The sequence below is a fragment of the Anarhichas minor genome, unplaced genomic scaffold (assembly GCF_050575085.1).
Source record: "Anarhichas minor isolate MPS153535 unplaced genomic scaffold, ASM5057508v1 ptg000028l, whole genome shotgun sequence".
Taxonomy (NCBI): Eukaryota; Metazoa; Chordata; class Actinopteri; order Perciformes; family Anarhichadidae; genus Anarhichas; species Anarhichas minor.
In genome coordinates, this window is record NW_027466474.1 from 4,303,278 (window position 1) to 4,323,386 (window position 20,109).

Below are 20,109 nucleotides of genomic sequence, written 5' to 3' on the forward strand. Positions count from 1 at the left end.
AGCTAGGCTAAACACATCACGGAGCAACCTTCTTATCTAACTCATTAAAAAATGTAATAAATTAATTTCCATAATGTCCACATTTTTTTATGATTCATATTAATATTCCCTAATGGTTCACAGAAAAGGTTCTAGAGGAGTGTTTTAAGCCGTGAGCGAGTACATTTGTCGACACAAAGTCCTTACCGACTGCTTTGATGTAACAATCCCTGAACAACTAGATAAGGGCGCTAAAACTCAGCTCCAGTGACCCTCCTGCCGTGCTCCCCGACAGAGCTGTCAACCTCTCTTATTAAAGCACAAAGATTGTACGCAATCTTCCCTTTAACTAGTATACAGATGCTGCCCTCCCTTCTCACTGGCTCCCCATAAGAATGAACTAGGAACGGCTCTCAAATAGATAACAGGTACAGGAGAGTAATCTTGAACAATGGCGGTTACTGGGGCAAGAACTGCACTCTGAGCAGTCAGACACTGCAGGCCGAGAGCTTTTCATTCACTGGGCTGTCTATGCTGTGGTATGTCAAACGGTGGACGTGAGGGGAAAGTCAAAACTGACGTCCCATTGTGCTCTACAGCCAGACACTGACTGAACCCCGAATATTGTTTTCTGATGCCATAAGAGAGCACAAAGAGGCGGGTGAAGTCGTTATCAATTCCCTTGCAAGGCAATCATAACTATTATCATTAGTCGTGTTTTCATCCTCCGAGCTCAGCCCAGAGTGGATTTCTAATCTATTCCCTGGCACACATTCTTGTCTTTCCAACTTGACCTGGTATCACTCGAGCAAAGACATGGTTTCCCGCCTCCCTAGAAACTAGATATAAACGTGAATAATAGGCCAGGGCCATTTTCTGAAAAGCCCTAATCCCAGGAAAACAAACCCAAGCAAAACAGGCCCACCTGGATTGCTTTCAGGAAAACTAGATAATCAAAATGCAAAACAGCCTTTGATAGAAAAATAAGCAGACTTCCAACAACAAATCCCCTACACCTAACATCAGCAAATTCTCCCGCTGAACTTTTATTTGTATTCTGTGTTTGGGTTTTTAATGTAATCACATTGCACACGGCGCTCCATCAACGAGCTATTCTGATTTATGTCAGGCTGAATCAGACTGACTGCTTAGAGCTTTACAGACATCATGAATGAGAAAAGGAGCCACACATAGAACACATTAGGGGTCCCACCATCTCCTCAGACAGGGGGACAAAGGGTCGGGGAGCAGATAAAGGAGGGGGATAACAGGGGTGAAGGAATGGTTAACGTTGATCGGCCAGAGAAAAGGAGGAGAATGGGAGAAAAAGAAAAGAAGAGGCCCAAGACACTGGCCACACAGGGCAGGGGGAACACGAGGGCTCGGAGAGGCCTACACTCGGTCATAGCCCATTAGGCTGGCTGGGTGAAAATGCTTCAGCTCATTACATGCTCTGCCTCTGTTCTGTGGATGAACAATGCACAATTACGCTACCCTGCTGCTCCTCTAGCCATGCTGCTGCATGGCTCCGAGGCGGACGATATTGCCGCTATAGTGGCTCGCCTGCCAACAGTCTCTGTGCTCATCAAACATCCCATACATGCGCTCCCTAATGCGCATCCAGGTTTATGTCTAGAAAACCCAAGCGCTGTATGAATTTACTGAAATGAAAGGAGGGGAGAAACGGGAAACACTGCTCAACCACTGGAGCAAACACAACAAAGGTTTAATCCAACATCTGTGTGTGTGTGTAACACAATGACATTTGGTCTCTTTTGTCTGCTCTGCCGTCTTGAAATTCTTTAAAAAGGTAGACATGTGACAAAGTTATTTTGTGTCCCGCTGAATTAAGTTTCACTCGATGTTGCAATTACTGTAAAGCCATGTGCCAAAATACAGATCCCAAAATAAAGACATAGAGTGTGAGCAGGCGGCACAAAGTATGGTGACAATATCTGCAATGCAGTGAATAACTAAGTTCAGGATTCATCTATCTACCAGTAAATTGGTCCACTAGAAGTCTTCCTCCTTTCCATTCTGCAATTATGCATGCAGAAGTTGACATTTAATGTGATGGGGGAAATGCTAACTAACATCCTCCTGCTCCCTCTTTGTTTTAGGCACAAAAAAACAGGACACTTGGAAAGGTCATTCTTCCCTGGTGTCAGAGCTGGCTGCATGGGAAAGTTTCCTTTCACAGAGAGTATTGCATTGTTACGTTCCACAGAACCCAAACCCCCACATTTCCCTGTCACTCAAAAAGTGTCGCATCAGCACTCAGGAGAAAGCCCTGGGAACTCTGTTAACAATGTGGCAACAAGTCTGGTAACCTCAGGGTAAGCTAAGACAGTACATTCAAAAAAAACAAAAAAGAAAGTCTGATAACCATGCATTTTAATCAATACCTTTTCTCCCCTCTGAGATTTTTGGATGAAATTAGTTTTCAGCCAACTCAAATCATATTGGTCATTACTAGAGAGTTGTTAGTACTTTTTCCTTGCTTTGTTTACTTGGTGAAAAACATTCTGGTTTTGTTGTTGAAAAAAGGAAAACCCCACAGAGGAGGCTGATTGGACAAATACATTGAAGAGTTGATGTTTTCGTACACGGCATGCCAATACACATTGTACAAATGATTCCGTTTTAATATTTCTGAGCCAGAGGGACGGAGCCGAGCACACTCGTCTTGACATACACTGGATACGACAGAGCGAATGCTATTGTGAACTTCCACGGCAAATAGAATCCGGTCCTGAATATAACAAGTCTTAGGATTTGTGTTTTTAAACTTGACCTTTTCTTTCCTAAATGAATGTAACCACAGGCATTGTCAGCCACAGGCAGCAAGATCTGCATTAATGAGAGATGGGGTTATTATTTTATTATTCTCCTGGAGCCTTTCCTTGTCCTTTCCTTTCCTTGAGACCTGTTTGGCTTTACTAGATTTTGCCACCTTTGTTTTGCTTTACATTAAAAACTGCAGGGGTTTCAAACTTTGCAAGAAATGAAAGGCTGCATATGAAGCCTTTGACTTGGATTTCAGTGACAGAAAACAGAATGCTGCGTATTTTTGTCAGAGTTTAATTTGACAAATAAAAAAACAACTCTGCGGGAAACTCATTTAAATGGGTAATTACATCCACGCAGCATGGCTTGCAGGGCTTAACAAGGTGCGTAATGATGTCCCCTTCCCCAGCGATAAACATCATCACTATGTCCATTTCCTTCACTCCATTTAGCCGTCTCTCATTTACGTGTGGACCCATCAACCTATACGCCCAATGCCATTATCCCTACTTTTTGCATTTAGGTACCTCTCCAGTAAAAATCTTTGAACACAAATTGTTGTACGACTAATGCCATTATGTGCCTGTTTCTCGTTCCACAGAAGAAAAACAAAATCCCCTTCCTTTGATGTTTATTAGGTTTACAAGAAAGTTAATTCATTCCACATGACAGAGCTTTTAAAGTCATTTAAAATATATTTTCTTTTTCAGTGCTGTCGTCTTGAAGCAAGTAAAGTCATCTCAAAAGATGGATGAATAATCAAGTTGATTAGTACCACATGATTTTACTTTATTTTGATGCAACTGTGTGCTTGAGTGTCTCTTGTGTATAACACGGCCGGAAAACGTCTGTTGGAGCAGATATAGTCTGTTGATGTTATCAAGATGTTCAACCATTTGATGATTATATCCTGTATGGTAGAGACTTAAAGGAAATAGAGTTGGGGAAAAATGTATGCTGAAATAATACCACCTTCTACGTTTGCAGGTACAGTCAAATAATAATAATATTTGTTTTTTTCAGGGGAGAAAAACATTGTGTACCAATAATAGAAATGTGACTTTATTGCTTTCTGTAGAGGTTGATATGGTTTGTGCAATAAGAATCGCCTCATCCCAACACCACATTTTACAGAGATAAATACCATGTTTCAGGCAGCAGCAATACAGGTTGACGAAAATCATTGGCATTCTATAAATAGACCTCTCTCCCCTTCTTCCTTTCTGTCTCTCCTCGTTTTTCTAGGCCCTGCCATTTCTCTACAGTATAGCTATTACTCCCTCTGCATGCTCCTCGCCAGTCACATGCGGTTAAGGACACATACAGTGACATGTGTACATCAGACGTCCGTCACTCATGTTTTTTAACTCTTAAGCTCTTTGGCTGGATGCTCTGATCCCGACGAGAGGGTGGCAACCCGGCGGGCCTGGCTGCTTCCGACTGGCTGCCCGGGGTTGTTATGTCATTTCATTGTACCTCTGCAACATCGAGAATGACGTGCAGTGATGGGGTGTGGCGGGTTGGGGTCAAGGCTATAAAAACCCAACCAAGTGTAAAACTAGCACTGGTTGTGCATGAAGCGAAAACCATCTTGTTGAGTAATGTCAGAAAATCACCCTACAGCTTCACCAGCTCTGTGTGTTAAACACAATGGGAGGAGCCAGCTGAGAAGTGCAATAAAGAGGGCACTGAGTACATCACTGTCACACTGTTCATTTATTTCTGACAGACGAGGCTTAATTTCACCTTATAAACACTGACACTTGAAAAGCCGAGCATTTCTGAAGTCTCTGCCTTACAAATAACCTCTCTAAATAATTAAGAGGTTCATCTGCCACTCAATCAGTGCGCATCTGAAGCTTTTGGAGATGAAAAGATTCATTCTCAAATCCTTTGAAAGGAGGAGACTTTAAAGAATGCAACATACACCTCCCACTCTTCAAATGCATCAAAAATAAACCCCACCAGGATTAGTCTTTCTATCTCTTTGACAAACCGTTCAGAGTTTTGGAGTGTTTTTTTTGTCATTTGAGGATCTGTTTTAACTGATTTAGACTGATTAAAGGGATCACTCAATCATAACATTTACAAAAATGTATACTAAATTGTTTTTAAACCAAAGGTTGTGATCGCGTTCGCTAGAAGATAAGGATTGGTTTGCACTACTATGGTAAACATAGTTGTAAAGGACAGGAGAGTTCTTTCATTTATGCAAGTCTAACGTTCATCCTGTTTTAAATGTGTGGACCATAACTGAGGACATTTTTCAATTAGTTTTTGCTGAAAATGTCAGACCCACTCATTCACTTTCACTCACTATAAAATGTCATTGAAAACTGTGAATACAAAGCTGACAGTCAGACACTGCAAAAATAAAATCAGGCAATTAACTTCTAGATTTTGAAAAGAAGCACCAGCCAGCGCCTCCTGTTGCAGTAATGCACGCATTCAGCAGCAACGTGAAAGCTGAGACGGGTTTTACTTCCATTTTGTGCTCCTCTGCTTTCCATGTTGTCATTTCCCAATTACACTTTCAACCAATTGTTGATGTTCTCTGCTTTCTGATCACAGAGTGTCAACAAAAGCTGAAGGATTCTTCCAGATCCAGCCTGTCGAGATTCATTTTAGGGACTGAATTTCCACTCTGAATCTGCACCATCCTCTTGACAAAAAAAATTCTGTTACATTGAAAAGCTGCTAAAATGAGGGAAATATAAATCATTTTGGAGACTGTCAAAATGTCTACACTGAGGAAAATCAGTTAGCAACTGCAGCAAATATGTAAGTTTTCATTAACACTAAAGCTGCCCTATAAAATCGAACACTACAATGACAGAAACTATTGAAGGACTCTTATATACAACATTGAAAGTTAAGCCCATCTTCAACACCAGGCCAAAATCAACATCAAAAGAGTACTTTAAATGCAGAATCACAACAACGTTTGATTATCGAAACGTGTTACAATATGCCTCTCGCTTCTTCTTCTAAGATTTGTGAGTCACTCGTAATGATGTAAATGATAATGTCACAGCCCATATTTCATATAAATGTGACACTCCATAAGGAATGTTGTGTGTGCGCGTGTGTATTCATGAGTACGTGTGTTGGGGGAGATTGGCAGTTTCAACAGATGTGTAGTCTGCGCTGACAGCATGACATCTACTTTGCATGCTCAATATGACACGTTTGAATGCTCCCATGCATATTGTCCTGATGTGTAGTGATAGCGAGGGATGTGCAGACGCGCTGGAACCACTCCCTGTCTCTTGTTGGGATCTGGCCCTAGTCTAGAAGCACCCATGCTCCTTCCTGTCATACAACGTCTGATGGAAACTCCAAGATGAATGACTACACCTCCCAGCGACATCCCGGTAACTGTGAGTCGAGCATTGATGACTATCTATCGCTGCCTCCTCGACCTATCGCGCCCCTCATCGCGTGAAAAACTCAAGCTAATATGGAAGACCATAGCTCGAAGTGTCCACGTTTTCATGGAAACGCTCCAGCCGGGAATCCGCGACCGCTACTCGAGCCTCTGTCAGGCTCTCAGGGAGGAGTACTCCCTGTACCCCGACCCAGCTTCTGCCACCCTCGGCGCCTTTGCCATTTCTCAGGGAAGGTTAGAGGCCCCGAGAGACTACTTCAGGCGTTTGAGGTCTGCGTACTTCCAGGGACGTAACGCCCCCGGTCTAGAGGAAGACCAAGCCTTCAAGTCGTTATTCCTGCACAACCTCCATGACAGTGTGAGATACGATGTTACTATGCATTGCAGAACGAGTAACCTCACCATGCCAGAGATTAGAAAGTACGCGCAACTTGCATGGGAGACACGCGGCCGACCGACGAAGAGGCACGATGACACCGCCAGAGTCCTGGGGATCCAACAGTCGGGAGACTCCGACCTAGCGCTGGAAGGCAACGAGAGGCCACGCCCCAGGGAGCCTCGGCCACCCCCCAGGAACCCACAACCGTGGCGGTCGGAGAACCAACGACCATGGCGGTCTGAGGACCAACGGAACCAGGGGGGTGAAAGACACCCTCAAGGTCAAAATCAGGTAAGGCCAGGGCAGCAACCTACATCGCACCCAAAAAGGAGGTTTGAACGCACTCCTCCACCACCAGGTAGGTACAACGGGAGGGCTCACAACCTCCCCGAGGGGGAAAGCGAGAAGCCCGAGCTGGAGAGCCTAATCCGCAAATATGTGCAAGAGGCAGTCAAGCAGTTGGAGATGGCGAAACCCCAGGGAATGCCACCAGACTCGCCAGAAAAACCGACACCAACTCGCAGCCCACCTGACTAAGCCAAGTGACCTTCCCCTCTGCTGCTAAAGTCTACTTTGTAGGTTGGGGAAGAGGACTCAGCACACTCCCGGAAACAGACACTCCCGGAAACAGACACTCCCGATTTCTCCCCCCGTTCTTTAACCGTCTTGGATGACCTTGCTCGCAAAGGCAATGCCCGTTGTGTATATATATATATATATATATATATATATTTCCGTCGTACTGGGGGGCCATAACACTCTTGCTCTACTCGATTCCGGGTCAGAAACGAGCCTAATGTGTTCCCCCATCTTTCGCATACACCTCTAGGGTACCACAACCTTAGAGGCCCTTCTAGCACCCTAGTTCGGAAAATCCTCTGTCAGCTAAGCCTTGTTTATCCTGCTCTGTCAGCATGATCCACCTCCAGTTTGTTCAACGAAGCCACCGCCTTCTTTCGGCCGAGTCATCGCCCGGGCATGTCATCTTGCCAGTGCCGCCGGGGACAGAAGTGCACAAGGTTTTCTTCCAGCTCCTGCCCCGCTTTAGGGAACTGAACTTGATTTGCACGGGGGACCTGTCTCCATCTCTAATTAGGGGGGAGGGGCGGGGGAAATGTCACCATTGCCCGCCACGACACACTACAGAATGAAGCCGTTCGCGACGCTTCCCTGAGTGCTGGCGGTGACGTGGTGGTATGCACCCTCGCCACTTGAACAGCTTGAGGGGTGAAGGCTCTGACAACAGAAACTTAGAGAGATGCACTTCGCAGGGAGTGCAACTCGCCAATCTAGCCAGTGTTGAAACCAACCAGAAAATCCGGCTTACCCTTGACTACTAACGTTTAACTGCATGCTTCAACTCGCCCTGTAGGCATGCACTAACCGCTAACAAATCCAACTTCAACCAGAACAGTTACAATACCTGAAAAACTTTCATTGTGACTGTAAACTTATGCTCCACTCTCATAACCCTTTGCATGCTTTAGAGACTCTACCAGAAGTGACCAAGGAAGACATGACCTATGCCGTAGCAGTCAGATTTAATGCAGGACCTCATCAGAGAACAGCTCATCTGTCAACAGCTTGAGCCGCTCTAAACCCCAGCCTAGCTGGTCACCCTAGACCGTGTTAACAAAATCTGTAAATCTGCTACCACTACTGTTATGCAACTCTCACAGGTACCTCTGGCCTATAGTCTTGGCAGCGCAATTCCAATAGATCCTAAAACTTAGACATAGAACTCGCTCTAATCCTACCGATTAGAGGGAGATAAACGCACATATTATGTACAATTATATCCAGAAGCTACAGACCAGACTGGATTCCCTCCTATTCGTAACCCCACGTTTTAACCAACCTGCGACTGTTCCGCCGACGGACTCCAATCCTGTCTAGGAGTAGAACCAGTAACCACTGTTTCCCTCCCCCCATCTGCTTCTCTTCTTTCTATTCTTCTCTTCTCTCCTTTGTGTTTTGTTTTGTTTTATTTGGGTTATTATTTTGACACTATACCGCAATGCTGGGATTATCACGAAATCATGATTAGCGATTTAATTATTTGGGAATAATGTTTTGCTCACCTATGATTTGAATTGTGTATGATGGTAGACGTAGGTAAATGTAGTTAAAGTCATCTGCCCAGATGCCACCTTAGTCATCAGCCCAGATACCAATGACTCTGATACCGATAACTCTGAACTCTATGAACTCTGAACTCTGAACACTGACTGTTTTAACCACTGCTTTTGGTTCCCGGAATACTTGGACTGTCTAACCTCTTCAGGTTCCTGGAATACATGGACAGTGTGATACCACATGGATGCACGTGCCAGCCCTTGGTTTGCTCTAAAGACCGTGGCCAGCACCCCGCTCTTCAGACCAAAGGGGGGATGTTGGGATCTGGCCCTAGTCTAGAAGCACCCATGCTCCTTCCTGTCATACAACGTCTGATGGAAACTCCAAGATGAATGACTACACCTCCCAGCACAGCCAAAACTTGATCCTGGCCCCTCATTGGCCATGAAGTGGCCCCCCACTGGGTTCGAGACCTGGTTTATAAGCGAGCAGGAAACGCCATTTGCTCTCTTCCCTCCGGACCTCGTCCTGGCAACAAGAAGATTCACGAGGAGCCGCGGCCTCATCAAACCCTATCAGGTCACATGTCACATTCGCTGGTCGAACCTACAGACTGTGTTTTATTTTGAGTTTTGGATCCCGTAGTGCGAGAACGGATAATCTCTACGACCCGTCCTCCCACCCTTTAGTGCACACCTTGCCGGCAAAAGAGGGAAACTGAGCCCCTACAGAGCCGAAGATTTCCGGCCTAAGACGAGCGACTCCCGCACGCCTCCGACGTTAAGAAGATCCCTCTCTGCAGCGAGGTGATCGAGTCTGCGCTAGCTCCGATAGCCGCGCCACCGGGAGCCCTCATCTCCCGAGGACTGAATGATTCCCACCACGGGAAAAGGACCCTGCCGAACGAAGCTTCTCAAAGTAAGAGTTACTGGTATCTGGGCCTAGCTTAGCTTAGCTTAGCATTAGCTTAATTTAGACTATTCGTTTATGTCGTTGGTATTCCTGTATCTTGTTGTGTTAAGTTACTGTCGTGTTATAACGTGTTATTACGCCAGCATCGCGGACCACGGAGTCCCGTTATATTGTGTATTTTCTGCTGTAACTGTTCGCATTTGATCCGTCGCTGTTAGTGGATGTGGAGCTTGTGATTCTATCACTTTAAAAACTAAAACTACGGTGGCCGACTCTCGTCTGGCCGACCGAGTTTCGGGGTGATAGGGAGACAAACTCGCGTTTCACCGCAGTGACAAAGATCTGTTTGTTTTGGGGATTCTTTTATTTTGTTTTTGGTTTTATTCTCTCCTCTTTAAATCGGCTCTGCGAGTGAGATCTAGAACCGCAACTATCCCCGCAAAAGCGTGCTGTTCCTCACTGCCTCACTACTGCGCAGAGCACCGCGCTCAGAGCTCGATTTTCTCTCTCTCTCTCTCTCTCTCTCTACTAACCCGCACACACACGTAGTTAGAGCTACTGATTTTGGGTGAACCTCTCAGACTCGTGATTACTTAATCTCTGACCCCTACCCACATGGTACACCGTCCCACGTGGTTCTAGCAGCCACCTCTCCGCCATTTTGGTCGCCGGTCTCTAGACTCACCATCTTGGCCTGTAGGCTCACACGCCCTATTGAGATTAACCACCATCACTGTTGAGTAGGCTCCCCCCTCCCCCTTTCTTTACACACACACACACACACACACACACACACACACACACACACACACACACACACACACACACACACACACACACACACACACACACACACACACACACACACACACACACACACACACACACACACCTACATGTGCATATATTGATACACATATCCTTACCCCACTTTATTCATTTGACTTTAGGTATTAGATATATAATTGTATGATAGTGTTTGTTGATTTTGATAGTACTTGATTTGATCATTTATTGTTTTGATTTAATAAACTCTGTTATATTTTAAAGAGCAGTCGTCTGTGATTACTTGTGCATATGTGTGTAATAATAACTGGATGTAGTGGCCTGTACTCGAACTTAAACCTTCACTTTCACTCTGAATGTGTAATAGTACTCAGACTATTGACATTATGAGTGAACGCTAATTATGAGACTTAGTTTTATTGTTTGGTTATTGGTCCCTGTTCGCAGGGTGGTGCCCCGTTGTTATTAATAATCATTAATAATTGTTACTGACATTAATATTTCTATTGATGTCAAAAATGTAGTTTCTTAGATGCTGATAAACCAAACACGCTCCTCTACGTTCCCAACACTCCTACATCAACATCAAAATGCCTACCTTACTAACAGGGAAAAACAGCAAGACTGCTCCACTTGAGATACCTGTCCGTTGTTTCTTTTATCAATTTTCATTGTCTCAGTTAGGTTAATTTGGTTGGCGGTGAGAACTGAACAATCAAACACAAAATGTCCATCCATATCTCTTTTGTCAAGATCTGACCCTGACACGGTGTACGCTACAATACAGTATTACTGAGACTGTGCATCGATTATCAATCCATTTCTGCCAATACATCCCACACACTGTTGATTTAAGACTTTCCTCTTTGATAACATTTATAGTTAGGGCTAGCTCAGGCTTGCGTTGGACCAGCCCCTAGTTATGTTACTACAGGGTCAGACTGCCAGGGGACGTAAACTTACTATTACTGTATTATTATTATTATAAGTCAAATTTCTAGTATTTGTACAGTTCTTGTTATTGTCGTAGTTGCTGTCCATTTCTTTCCTCACTCAGGTGAAAAATGGTTTCTTACCATTCGAGGGGAGTTTTTCTTTACCACCGTCACTTATGAAGAATGTTGCGTCTCTGTAAACAGGTCCAGATGCCTTTTTTCACTAATTAATCTAACACCTTTTTCTGATTCCTTTATCACCTGTGCCAAAGAAAAATATCTTGAATTAGGCTAATCAATGAAGTAAGACATCTTATTTTGCTATGCTCATTATCTGCAATCACAGGTGTGAGAAGCCTTAGTGCACATTACAAATTAAAAAAACATTCTAGCCAAAGGCCATTCCTTTACTGCATAATTGTCTCCCCTACCAAGTGATTCACTATAATTAAGCCATGGAAGACAGCTCTATTCTCCTGTGAGCGTTCATATTAGTGTTACCACAGGCAGGTCTAACAAACATCTCACAGCTGATGCTTTTCAAAACAATGGACAGCAACAATGTTCAGGGAGCTATATACTGGTACACATTCTCACAAGGGAGAATATAATGTACACAATGCAATCGCAGGCATGAGGCCTTCGGGGAGACATGTCACTGTTATCTTGGCAAAGTCTGCTGTGTTTGTGTGTGTGTACGCGTGTGTGCCAGCGTGCTTTGTCTGAAGCAGGAAAAGCTTTACTTCAGCTGCTCTGACATAAGCAGGATGTTTGCTGGCCCACATAAACTAACAATGTAGGAGAACTTTGCATTGATCAAAAACACAATTTACAAATAGAAACCAGCCCATATCCTCTTTAACTTCCCAAGAAAACCTAATCTGACCTCGTCTCCACACTCTGATGGCTATGATCATTTCAATCTACGCGTTTGTAAAAATAAACAAACACAGAGTTATCATCGTGCCCTGGTGAAAAACAAAAATCTCTTTTGCCCAGCATCAATGAATGATTGTTAATGTCATGGATAATTATGAGGTTGCCCTCAGGATGAAAGCTATTTTTTGTTGACAAAGCAGCCTTAGTAACCACAACAGTGCAGCCACTTGTGTGTCCTAGCCTGTCAATGGGATGTCTATTGGATATGGGTTGAGGACTTGTGGAGTCAAGTGGTTTCAAGCCCAAGCTTGCTCATTGTAACACGGCAATTATCAGTCATTTCACTGCTGTTTGTTTGTGCTATAAATGGCATTGTAATTATACCAAAAACATTTTTAATTTAAGAGCAATATTTGAACATACTGTAGGAGCGTCTGTCTCTTGCAAATGTCGCAATGGGGCGGAAAGAAAACAATGACAACTGTTGTTGCGCTGGGATTACTCTGTTGGAGGTTATATGGCAGGCTCTCGCTATTATTGCTGTTTCTAACGCACTTTCTCAATTACACACGCACACACACACACACAGACACACACATTCTCTTTTCTCAGTCTAGGGAAAATATGCAAAGGCCGGGTCAAAGAGATGTTTGTCAACATCATGTGCAAGGCCGAGAGCAATGGAAGCTGCATGCTAAACAGGTCCGGGCCTCTATCAAGCCAATCAACTGCCTCTAAGCAAATGAGAAAACGTGGTTGGGCTCAGACACCTGGCACTAAGACTCAATCACCCTCGCTCACTTCTTCCCTTCTTATCTCTCTATCTGCCCTCGCACATTTCTATCAAGACTCGCCCAAGCTTTGCGTATGGAATCATCTAAATCAATCTTCAACCCTATTTGTCTCCCTCTCCACTTTTTCATTAGCTGAAACAAATAAAGGCTCCCCTAATCCTGCGGCAAATGTGCTTTTATTGGATGGTTAAGCCACAGAGACAGGAAGCTTGCTGGAGCTTTTAACAACGACGGTTGATTCCTCTGTGCAGCCAGACCCACATTTTTCTTGGCTGAGGAAAGGCTGGCGGTGACCTGCATAGCACTATACCAGCGAATACAATCACAGCATACGGGTCACTGCGTGTGCCTGCTGAATCTCCCACCTCTGCCTCCACTGACCAGATAACGCCACAGGACAACCCCCGACAACATTTCTCATTCCTTCCACCTGTGTTACTCACACACAATCTCAGTCAGAAGCAGCTCAGACAGGCCCAGTAAATCAGCATGCCTGTAAGTAGGTCTCATTGACCCCTCAGGATCCACCGGTGCCTGGATCTCTCTGGATCATCCAGTCAATACATCAATATCCATCTTGTGTTTCTTGTTTTAAGACACACGCTCCCAACCCCCACAGCTTCTTCTTCTCACTGAATGTCAAACAGAAATTGGAGTCATCAATTACAAGTGTGTGCATGGAGCTGGAGCTTATTTTCTGCTGTCTGTATAGGAGTGAGCATGATGCACATTCTTATACAAACACACACACACACACTGATGCACCCTTTCCCTATAACACACACACACAAACATCCCATGGGATCAAGGACGAGTGGGTCATGAAGAAAAAGGTTTCCAAAAGAATCCAATAGACCAGTTCATACATACGAAAATCTATAAACTAAAGATTAGCTAGTCTGCATACACTCTGTCAGCCTGAATGGTCTTTCAAGTGAGACCTCCCCTGCTCTGCTGGAGCCATGCACGGTACGTCAGGGTGATTCAATGGCTGCCTGTGCAGAGCGGCCATGCGGTAACACTGCAGCCAAATGGACAACACACAGATAAAGCGTTTAAGCAATGCTTATTCTTTCTGCTAGCACCTGAAATGATGATGTGTAGTGGCGCTGATTAGCGGGGTCAATACATCTGGCAGGTTCTCAGCACTGACAAAGGGAAGGAAAACAAGTGGAGTAGGAGAGGCCAGATAATCCACTTTGTCAGGCCTCCAAATTCTGCTTCGCAAAGCGCTCTCAGTCGCAGGTCAGCCTCAATGTCTCGGCCCCTTGAAATGCTTTGAAGGATTCCACTCAGATCGACTGACAGAGCGTCACTCGTGCCATTTCAGAGAGCTCAGCTTTCCATCAATAACAGGGAGACATTTCACTGACATTATAATCTGTGGCACGATGGAATGCGAAATATATGTGTTAAAAGGTGGTGCATCGTTTCTTTACAGCTCAGTCTTAAGACTCTGCACAATCCAGGAGCCACAATTAAAATCATAAATGAAACGTTTAGTCATGAGAATCAATTTTAAAACCACACCTCCCATTCTCCTCTACCCCCAACACCCAAAGCAGCCCAGCCAAGTATTTAGGACAGAGCACAGCGGATTGTATCTCACCTCTGGCAGTGGCATGCCGTTGATGATGAGGTCTGGCTGCTGGTGGGCCTGCCCAGTGAACGGGTGCTGATAGCCATGGTTGGGAGCTGCATTGCGGGAGTTCTGGTTCTCCACGTTGAGGAAGGTGCTCTCGGAGCGCCTGCAGCCCAGCGGCAAGCTCTGCTGGTGGTAGTCGAAGTAGTTGAGCGAGGAGGTGAGAGACGAGCAACTCACCACATTCATCTTGTCTGTCTCCTCGACGTCGCGTGGCACCAGGCGGATGTCGTTCTTGCTCAGCTTCTTCTTCTTGCTGGACTTCTTCTGGTTGCCATATGAGTACTCCGCCACCCTGCGCAAGTAGAAGAAACTGAACAGACTCAATAAAGCAGTGTTCTGCCTTCCCCTCCCCCGTCCACACAGTCAAAAAGCACGCCCGCCATGCCAGCTCGGGCGCTGCTCGACCATGGGTGCCAGACAAACGCTCATTGCCCGGATCCAGGGGTGGAACAGCACACTTAAATGACTCCCCACTCCCGTCTTGCAATAGAGCTGTTATCCCTTGTTTGTTTGCATTTGCATGCTCAACAATCAACATGTCACAAACAGGCAGACAATATGCAAACATGCCAAAACCACAGAAGCAAAGCAAAAGAACACACTGGTACTGAGCAGCACTACCGGTATATGCAATCATATTCAAAGCACACAACCCACAATAATTCTATTTTTTTTCTTTCATAATCAAGCGAGCCCACTAGCAGCACGGAGTGCACGAGAACTGCAGATTCAAATTCATTTAGCTGTTTTCATTAGCTGGTGCAAACTTGAACTGAGTATTTTGACTTTAATAAGAGCAAATGAGCAACACAGCCACGTTTTATCAAAGCATCATCAGATTGGGGGAATGATCCATTCTTCCCACAGCCTTTGCAGTTTTCCACAAGAGAACAGATGCTAAGTTCTCTATGGTGATGACTACAAACCTCACTAAACATATTTCATATAATTTGTGATGTTTTTCACCATCTGCATAACTTCAATCTCTGGAGGAAGCCATTTTTAACCTGTCGGCGTGGAGCATATGGTTTATTTTCTGTTAAAGCCAAAAACAAAACTATAGTTACCCATGAAATCACAATATCTGGAATGTCTCTGTTCCTGCTTCTTGAATGTCTCTGCCCCCGCTGGCCTTTGCTCCTCACTAAAATGCATCTCTAATCCTCTGTCGCTTGTAAAATCACACTGGCCAAGACGCACCACTGTAGTTCGTCTTTTTTATTTTCCTTTTAGATTGCATCTTCAAAACAGCGCCCTCCCCCATTCTGCACCCCTTTGATTCGGAGAAAAGAAAAAAGCAGCTGCAAGAGTAGAAAATACTCCATCTCTTTTTCATTTATCATTCTAACATGTTGTCTCTCTACTCCGTGCCCAAATTGAAATCTGGGAGGGGAAATCTTCCGAGTCAGACAGACTGACAGAGGACAAGCAATAAATTGGAGATAACTGCTCCTCATATTCGAGGTGACGACTGAGAAGCAGAACACATCAGTGCTGATTAAAGCTCCCAGCAGGGAGAGTGGCTCACACTAGGAGAGTGAAGTACCGAAAGCAGTTCTGAATTTGGAATTTGTAGTATTCTATTCATTGTTTCTTCTGTCAACAATATAATCCTGACGTGGAAAATGTTTTATTGCATAAAGAAGCTGTTGTGATCGAGATAGCGACACACAGGTATCCTTCTGTATGGAGTCGAGTTTGAATAAAAATATTTTGGTTTTTGGTATTCTTATGATGAAAAGAGATGTGGATTCTTCCTTTCAACAATATAAAAGGTAAGTGGAGTAGTCGTACTTTTTCTAAGAGCTACAGAGAGAACAAGAATTGATTTTAAAATTGAAGCTCTGCAATTCACAAAATGTCGAAAAGCACTTAAAACTGGTAACAATTTCAACCAAACAGTAGATGCGAATAAAAATACACAATTCAAAATCTATATTGAGAGAAAAAAAAAGAGCAATACTGGGGAAGAATATTTTTTCATGACTACATGCTTGAAAAATGCCCAAAGTTAACTTTGAATTAAGAAAATTATGTTTGGAGCAAAATATGATTATAGCTTCAGGTTAAAATCTCAAATCCAATCTATATGTAAATTTATAGTGGTAATGTGGCACAGGGAAATCAAAGCCAGAGCTGATGTTCAGATTGATGAACAAAACAGAATGTTCAATATGCAAGGTCCGGAAAATAATAATCTGCTCCTTTCCAGGGAAACTGGGTAAATACTTAATGATGATGTGATTTACGTGACTTTTTATTATCTATATTTTAAATTTTGTTTTTTTTTAAATCTAATTTTATTGCTCCAGATATTCCTTGATGCAGAAGAAAGCAGAGGCAAATCTGAGTGATCCTAGAGGACTGTCCATAATCACACTGGATTAAAGCTGATAACAGCCAATCAGCCACGGTGGACGTTAAATAATAAATGTCTGGGACTGCTATTGAACCAGCGGGACGTTAATTGTCCGGCAACACAGCCGCAAATTGAACATGACAGTTGAACCGTCGTATTTATGAGTCAATTGGTTACAATGGGAGGATTAAAATCAATCAATCACGTCTCCCTAACACGGAACACTGGGCTTCAGCACAATGTGTCTGATTTAAAGCAGTCGGGTGATTCGTCTACCTCAGTTTCAGCTGTGTGTTCGGGCCTGCGTGCTGCATGACAAAAGCAATGCACTCACAACTCGCAGTTTCAGGCACGATCGCGGACACACGCACAGGCACGGGCGCACGCTCACTCCCCCTCTCACCCATATGCGCGCACACACAACACACACACAAACACACACACACACACACAAGATTTAGTCAGTACCTGCAGTTGTACGTCCGGATCTCCTTGTTATCCCTCTTGCACTTGACCGCCACAAAAATCATGGTGACAAACAGGATGGCTGCGATGGAGCCCAGAGCGATGATGAAGATGAGGGACAGGTTGACAGGTCCGATAGGCTCCTGTGCGCTCAGGTCCGGCGATAGGTACACCACGATGTAGGCCGAAGCGGACAGGGAGGGCTTGCCGTGGTCCCTCGCCACCACTGTGATCTCATAGGTAGATTTGGCATTTTCCCCAAACATCCTGGTGGAGCGCACCTCTCCGTTTACCTGGTCGATTTCAAAGAAAGCCCTGTCCCCCTCTGAGATGGTGTAGGTCAGCCGCCCGTTCTCCCCCTCATCGTAGTCGTCTGCTTTAACCTGGGTCACCATGTAACCCACCCCAGCGTTTCTGGGGATGGAAACCTCCGCTGTGCCGTTAACGAGCGGAGGATTTGTCATCACAGGTGTGTTGTCGTTGACATCCAGGACGACAATACGCACCGTGGCGTTGCTTGATAAAGAGGGGTTACCATTGTCTCTGGCCAACACTTTGAAATCAAAAGTCCTGGTGTATTCATGGTCGAATGATCTCATGGAGTAAATGCGGCCCGAGGGGTTTATGCTGACATACGTGTTTACATCCATGTGCTTAATCTCACCGGGGATTATGGAGTAGGAAACGGTGCCATTCATCCCCAGGTCCGGGTCTTCTGCCGACACCGCTAGCAGACATGAACCAGGGAGGTTGTTTTCCATCACCATCTCTTGGTAGTGTGGTTTGAGGAAGTGGGGAGGGTTGTCATTTTCATCTGTGACTTTGACTACCAAAGACTTTGTTGCGCGTAAAGGAGGCGTGCCACTGTCTTCCGCTTGGATAGTCAAGTTGTATGTGTCCTTTTGCTCTCTGTCCAGCCTGCCATCAACAAGTATAGTGGAGAAGCTCTCGTATTCTTGAAGTCTGAACGGAACATTGCCCTGCAGCCTGCACTGCACTTTGCCGTTCGCCCCAGAATCCTTATCGGACACCCTCACCAGCGCAATGACATATCCACGCTGCGCGTTTTCACTAACTTCCACCACCTCTGTGTTTAGTGAGAGTAAACTGATGACAGGTGGGTTATCATTCGTGTCCATCACATTCACTGTGACTTTGCAGTGAGCTGGGATAGAGTTGGGACCTAAATCTTTGGCCTGGACGTCGATCTCGTATATTTTTGCTGCTTCATAATCCAAAACACCGTTAACGGTGATGATCCCGGTTCCGGGGTCAATATTGAACGTGTCCCTCGTTTTCTCGGTGACGTAACTGTTGAACGAGTACACAACCTCTCCATTAGTGCCCTCGTCGGGATCCGTTGCATTCAAGTCGATGACTAATGTATTGATGGGGGAATTCTCCATCACGTTAACAGTATACACTGGCTCGTCAAAGACAGGGTTGTTGTCATTAGAATCAATTACCTTGATATTTAACTGGACCGCGCCTATTTTAGGGGGGTCTCCTCCATCTTCTGCGCTAATTTCATACGTATAGTGGGACTGGGTCTCCCTGTCCAACGATTTTTGCACAACAAGCTCAGCAATTTTAGACCCATCCCCTCTGGTCTTTATTTCTAGTCCGAAAAGCTCATTTGGAGTGATGGAATATGATTGCACTCCAAAGATCCCCGAGTCCGGATCGCTTGCCCCCTCTAGGGGAAACCTGGTACCAGGGGAGGCGTTCTCAGAAATTTCAATGTCAATGTGGCTCGTTGGGAATCTGGGTGCGTTGTCGTTCAAATCCTCAATTTCAACCTTGATGACACAGATCGCCATAGAGTTTGACATGACTTCTAGGGAAATAATGCACTTTGGGTTCTGTCGACAAACTACATCCCGATCTATTTTCATTTGGGTTGTAAGGATTCCTGCTGGACTGAGTTCCACCCATCGTGGTTCTGAATTGGAAATGACCCTTAAGTACGGGGGCTGCAGAGCAATCTGAAATCCTTGCTTTAGCGCGTCCTTTGTCACGTTTCCAATTACTGACCCGGGCTTCATCTCCTCGTTTATTCCATACTTTAGGTTGATAACAGCCTCGGCTGCGACCCAATACAAGAGGAACACAGCAATTAATTGTATTAATTCCATCTCCTTGGTTTGCATTGTACCTGTTGAGTTTTTGTCTCAGCCTGATAAAGACCTCGCTAATTACGCACGAGAATGCACGTCAGAGAAAAACCGAAAAAAATGTTCCAAATTAATCATCTCATTCAAATGTCCAGAAAAGTGTTTGGGTGACAAAAAGCTCTTGTGTATGCAAATTATATCATGGCGTGAAAGCTATAATAGTAACAAGTGCCTTAGCCTATTTTACTCTTCTCAGGCAGAGCACATCCTCCGGTCTACTGCAGCGGGCGAAACATTGGGGACGACAGATCTGTGAAAACATGCTGAATCTTCTCACAACAGTGATTTAACCGTGTAAATCCGCGCAGCTCTTCTCAAGCGGCAAACTGGTCTTACACATGACTCATATGATGAACTGTCCATTTCCAAGTGGGCTGAAAGGAGGGGAAATGATCAGACTGCATAAATGAGAATTCCAGTGAGCAAGTCCACAAAATTGTTGAATCTTCCGTGCAGATGAATGACTGGGGTTCAAAAAGTCCGTGTTACATTCTCCGCCTTGATGCCAGCAAATACTTAAATCGCGTTTTGGATTAACATCTTGCTCTGTG

General features: G+C 44.7%; 1 protein-coding gene across 1 annotated transcript in view; it reads right to left on the reverse strand.

Moving 5' to 3' along the window:
* The window catches only part of pcdh19 (protocadherin 19), a 56,169-nt gene extending 36,635 nt beyond the window's left edge, over positions 1-19,534 (reverse strand). Inside the window, exons 1-2 of the mRNA XM_076103565.1 lie at positions 17,388-19,534; positions 14,525-14,852 (exon numbers count right to left, since the gene is read on the reverse strand). Of these exons, the coding sequence (XP_075959680.1) occupies positions 14,525-14,852; positions 17,388-19,534 (2,475 nt within the window). The remainder of the gene's footprint in view (positions 1-14,524; positions 14,853-17,387) is intronic.
* Between the last annotated feature and the right edge of the window lie 575 nt (positions 19,535-20,109).